This window comes from Colobus angolensis, unplaced genomic scaffold, assembly GCF_000951035.1.
Source record: "Colobus angolensis palliatus isolate OR3802 unplaced genomic scaffold, Cang.pa_1.0 Scaffold75, whole genome shotgun sequence".
Taxonomy (NCBI): Eukaryota; Metazoa; Chordata; class Mammalia; order Primates; family Cercopithecidae; genus Colobus; species Colobus angolensis.
In genome coordinates this window covers 4863017-4868712 of record NW_012121265.1, presented here as the reverse complement: position 1 = coordinate 4868712, position 5696 = coordinate 4863017, and the positions used below count along the sequence as shown (strand labels likewise).

Genomic DNA, 5696 nt, shown 5'->3' with positions numbered 1-5696 from the left:
GCTGCCACCACTTGGCAGATGACTTGGATCCATCACCTCCACCCTTTGGGCCTCAATCACTACTCCTGTAAAATGGTGACATTAACATTCCCTAGCCATCCCCAGTGTGGTTACATGGGATAAGTTGCTAATAGTCCTTGGTCTATGGCAAATACATGGCAAACGAGCGACATATATTCTTCTTTAATAAGGAGGTGGGGGAGCTGAGTGCGGTGGCTCACGCCTATAATCCCAGCAGTTTGGGAGGCTGAGGCGGGCGAATCGCGAAGTCAGGAGATTGAGACCATCCTGGCTAACACGGTGAAACCTGTCTCTACTAAAAATACAAAAAATTAGCCAGGTGTGGTGGCGGGTGCCTGTAATCCCAGCTACTCAGGAGACTGAGGCAGAAGAATGGCGTGAACCCGGGAGGCAGAGTTTGCAGTGAGCAGAGATCACACCACTGCACTCCATCCTGGGCGACAGAGCGAGACTCCGTCTCTAAATAAATAAATAAGCAAGTAAGTAAGTAAGTAGGTGGGGGATGCCTCACTAGAGGCAAAAAGGGAAATGAATTTCAACTGTACCCAAGTCCGGGCTACTGGGGATTCACACCTAGCAGCAGCATGCTGTAACCCATGCTCACTACCACTTAGAACACAGGAAGCCCTGCAAACTTGAAGGATCACAAATCTTCTACCCCTGACCCTATCATCCATCCCTTTAGAAAGGCTGGGGGCCACAACTCTAGGAGCCCCTCCAAGTGGTCTGGTGTCCCCCTCACCCTGAGCCACTGCTCAGCCTGGTCCTTGCTCTGCAGGCCCAGCACAATTACATCGGCGTTCATTGGCGTGATCTTCAGCTTGTGCTCCTTCTTCCGCACTTGCTTTTCCTTGTGAACGACGCTGCTGCCCAGCAGGTTCACATCCAGCTGAGGGCTGTGGTCCTTGGAGGATTTGTAGCACTGGAAGGAAAGAGAGAAAATATACCACTTTGCCAGGGCTGCCGGGCGGAGGTGGTGTCTGCAAAGGAGGGGCCGCTGGATGTTGCAGGACCCACCAAGAGCCTGACTTTACCCAGCAAGACTAAGAGGCTGGACACCCCGAAACAGGCCTGGAGCCTTAACCTCAAATATCAGCAACTCCTGTTCTTCACATCAGATTGTCCCTCTCTCCCTCAAGCCTCCTTCTCACTGGCCTCAGCCAAGGATGCTCCAGGATGCTGCTATCCAAATGGTTCAAACTAGCCCCAGGCCTGGGGGGCCCTAAAATATGTCCTTTGTGGACACCTTTCAGTTCTCCAAAGGGGACAGACTTTCACTCTTTCTCCACCTCTCTGCATTGCTTGCTTGGCTTCTGGAGTAAAGGATCCATAAGGCACAAACACTAAGCTTCTTCTCTGCCTAGTTAGGAAGATGATGTGTTCACAAAGAAAGGAAGGATTCTCTTCCCCTACCAGAGAAAATACTTTACCCCTTGGCTCCCTAATTGTAAAATGGGGGAAACGTTACAGGCTTGCTTAAAAGGATTACCTGAAATATCATTGGCACGGAGCAGGGCCTGTTGTAACCAGGCAAGAAAAGGTGTTTATAATAATTCCGTGGAATTTCAAGTCAGGACACGCAACTGGGAATTTTAATTTAAAATAGCAGGAAACAGGACTGTTGTCAGAGTAATATCTGGTTCCTTGCTGGGTCTGGTCTTATAATCAGTAATTCAAAATATTGTTGTTTCTGAGAAGATACCTAGCATTCTCATGCTGCACAGATAAAAACAGTAGCAAGGGCCGGGCGCAGTGGCTCACGCCTGTTAACCCAGCATTTTGGGAGGCTGAGGCAGGTGGATCACAAAGTCTGAAGTTCGAGACCAGCCTGACCAATATGGTGAAAACCCATCTCCACTAAAAATACAGAAATTAGCTGGGCGTGGTGGCGGGCACCTGTAATCCCAGCTACTCAGGAGGCTGAGGCGGGAGAATCGCTTGAATCCAGGAGGTGGAGCTTGCAGTGAGCCAAGATCATGCCACTGCACTGCAGCCTGGGTGACAGAGCAAGACTCTGTCTCAAAAACAACAAACAAAACAACAACAACAACAACAAAAACAGTAGCCAGAATTGGGGCTGGGCTGGAGGAGCCTGACTGGACTCCAGTGGACAGGACATGAAAAAGGACCAGGGGACAGAAAGATGTATCTGTCTCACAAAGAGGAGGATGGGATGGGGACGGGGGAGGCAGTGGTAGTCACAGCCCTCTTTGAGAGCCTGGTGAAACTACTAGACCTCTCTGGTTCAGAAAAAGTACATTCACCCGTACACACAAAGTCCTGTATACAATTTCAGGTTAGGGAGAAGTTAAAATCTGCTGATATAAACAAACTCGAAACCTCTCAGGTCAGGGACCATCCTGTCCCTCCTTCCCTGTCTCTGCCCCTCCCTCCCTGTCCCTGCCCCTTCCCTTGAGAGGAGCGGGGGGACAAGACAACGTAAGGCAGACTGACCAGAAGCCTGTTGTCCTTGATGACACAGAGCTGCTTGGCCCACTGTCCCAGCCACTTCTTGCGCCACAGGAAGGCGCAGATGCGGGCATCGCGCATCAGCTCGATGCCAGCCTCCGGCGAGGGCCACTGGTAGGGGGCCGATTTGCCCTTGCTGCCGTCCTCTTCATCGTAGGACTCGTAGGAGCTGCTCACAGCCTCTCCGTCCTCTGCAAGGAAGACCAGCTCAGTCAGGGCCCCATGGGGCAGGGGACAGTCCCGAAGCAGCATCACCGGGGAGGGCAGCAGGCAGGAGCAGCAGCGGCCAGACCACAGCCCCCGACTCTCCCTGCCCTCAAACCAACCCCACAGCCACCAGCCAGATCCCAGGGCTGGCTTTCCTGCCCCCAAACCCCTCAGCGAGGCTTCTTGGATGCTGCCTCTGGCCGCAAAACACACATAACTTAAAACCAAAATCTCTCCCTTTTCCTCCTCAAATCCTGTCATTCCCAGCTCCACAGGAACCCTGAGAAGACACTGCCCCACAGACCAACTGTTTGCTCTTGACAAGGTCAGTTCTCCTACTCAGGGCCTCTAATTCCTCAAATGAAAGCTGAAGGGCGTGGAGTGGGATGCTGCCAGGTTCTCCCAGGCCTGGCCTCTGGCAGTCCAAGGGCTCAGGAGGAAGAGAACGCCATCTGCACTCCACCTGAGCTGTGTGCAAGGCAGGCCTCTAATGGCCACCGGCCTGGCTGGGCCTGACTCAGTCCTACATCTGGGGAAGGGGCTGTGGCTCCTCAGAAATAAAAGTCCAAATAAACCACGGCAGGAAATACTTTGTGGGCAAAGGGGCCACCTTCTTCCTCCCAAATACCCTCTCCTAGTCAGAGCCCTTTTTCAAACCTCCACTCATAACCTCCATAGACACTGCTTGCCTTCCCTCCCTAATACCTCCTGGCACAAATGTAGCTCCTTTTACTCATTTCTAACTTAAACCCTTACTCTTTTGTCATTTCAAAAGAATCCCAAAACTCATCAGAGCACACATCATGCACGATTCTACGTATACCCCACCCACCTCAGTTTCTAGTTTCTGTCCCCACCACCCTGCAAGAGCTGCTGTTCCCAGGTCCCACTGCTCTATTCAAGGACAAAACAAACGTGTGACTCCATCAATCAATCAGTTCATCTGTCTATCAGTTGATCGATCTGTCTCTCTCTCTATTCATCCATCCATCTATCCCTGAAAAGCAGGGCATGGAGGAAAGGGAACCTCAGGATTTCAGTCCAACCCCTGGCACAGGAATCCTGTCTATCATAACCTTGATGCTCTGCCCGAATTTCCCAGGGAGGGCTCACTGTCTCCTGATCACTGGATACTCCCATTCCCAGCAGCCCTGTGAGTTAGGAAATGGACTCAGCATCTATTTCCCTGACTTCTGCATGGCAGTCCTTGTTCTTTTCCCTTGAGTCAGGCTGAATGACACTCTGCCTTCATTCCCATGACACCCTTCAGAAGAGGACCAACCCAGAGGCTCCTAAGTCTAGGCAGAAGAATCCAGAAGCCCTTTCTCCTATCTGTATAGCTAGATAAAATGTTGTTGATTTTACTAAGAAGCACATTTGAATTAGAATATAGAAAAATGGGATGAGGCCCCTGCAATAGTTACTCTAGCAACAGTGCCAATGAAAATGTGTTTTAATGTTTCTAAAAACAACATTTTAAATATTTTAATATCAGTTGTCTTTAAAAGTCGTGTGACACTACTTCTCTTTATGGCTTAATATAAAAGTGTATAATTTATACCTATTAAATAAGACTGAAAATAGCAGTATTATCCAGGATGGAACCCTGAACTCTTAGATTACAGGTGATAATGTAATTTAACACAGGCTTCTCAGAAAGCAGTCTGGCAGCCTGTTTGAAGAGCCATAAAAACACCCATACTCTTTGATCCAGTAATCTCAGTCCTGGTATTTTATCCTAGGAAACTAGTTTTTTAAAAAGAGAAGGGACCAGGCGTGGTGGCTCACGCCTGTAATTCTGGCACTCTGGGAAGCCGAGGCAGGTGGATCACTTGAGCTCAGAAGTTCGAGACTAGCCTGGGCAGCATGGCAAAACCCCATCTCTACAAAAAATACAAAAATTAGCTGGGCATGGTAGTATGCACCTGCAGTCCCAGCTACTTGGGAGGCTGAGGTGGGAGGATGGCTTGAACCCAGGAGACAAAGGTTACAATGAACTAAGATCATGCCACTGCACTCCAGCCTGGGCAACAGAGTGAGACTGTCTCAAAAAAAGGGCAGGGGTGAGGAAGAATGTTACATGCGTTAGGATATTCATTCAAGTGCTGTTTAGCAGTCAGCAGAAGGGGACTGGGTAAGTAAAGCATGATTTTACCCACTTAGGAATCTACTATGCAATTGTAATCAATTAAAACTCTGAAAACTGGTATGCAGCTCAATAAACTCCCTAGGGTATGATAAGGGAGAAAGCACAATTAGAACTATACATGCAAATAGATCAGCACTGCAAGGCAACATAGAAAAAGCTCAAAACAGTTGATTTGATGGGTGGTAGGATCAGGGTGATTTAAAAAATTTTTTCCGTATTGCCAGTATTGCATTATCTGTATAATAAGCGACATTTAAAAAATGATACACTGTCATTGGGATTCTTCCTTCAGTAACAAAAATTAATGGAGGAGGCTACAGAGTTTAGTGTGAAGAATTTGGGTAAGTCTCCACTGTTCTGTGCTTCTGGGGTTGCCCCACATGTTTCATGAAGAATTCTAACATTTGCCCATCCTCCTCCATCGGGGTATTAGGAGGCTAAGAACAGCAAATCATTAACAGGACTAGGTATGAAAGAAAAAATATTGAGAAAAAAAAAAGAGGCTGGGCATGGTACCTAACACCTGTAATCCCAGAAATTTAAGAGGCCAAGCTGGGCAGATCACTTGAGGTCAGGAGTTTGAGACCAGCCTGGCCAACATGGTGAAACACTGTCTTTTCTAAAAATACAAAAAACATTAGTCGAGCATGGTGGTGGATGCCTGTAATTCCAGCTACTCAGGAGGCTGAGGCAGGAGAATCACTTGAACTAGGAAGTAGAGGTTGCGGTGAGCTGAGATCATGCCACTCCACTCCAGCCTGGCTGGCAGAGTGAGATTCTGTCTCAAAAAAAAAAAAAAGGTAATTAAAAGACATTGTGTTAAAATATAGAAAGAAATATAAAAATAAAG

General features: G+C 48.3%; 1 protein-coding gene across 2 annotated transcripts in view; it reads right to left on the bottom strand.

Moving 5' to 3' along the window:
• The window catches only part of AFAP1L2 (actin filament associated protein 1-like 2), a 112117-nt gene that overhangs the window by 17516 nt on the left and 88905 nt on the right, over window positions 1-5696 (bottom strand). For both annotated transcript variants that reach the window (XM_011927838.1, XM_011927837.1), the window contains 2 exons: window positions 2476-2681; window positions 764-943 (listed from right to left, as the gene is read on the bottom strand). In XM_011927838.1, the coding sequence (XP_011783228.1) occupies window positions 764-943; window positions 2476-2681 (386 nt within the window). The remainder of the gene's footprint in view (window positions 1-763; window positions 944-2475; window positions 2682-5696) is intronic.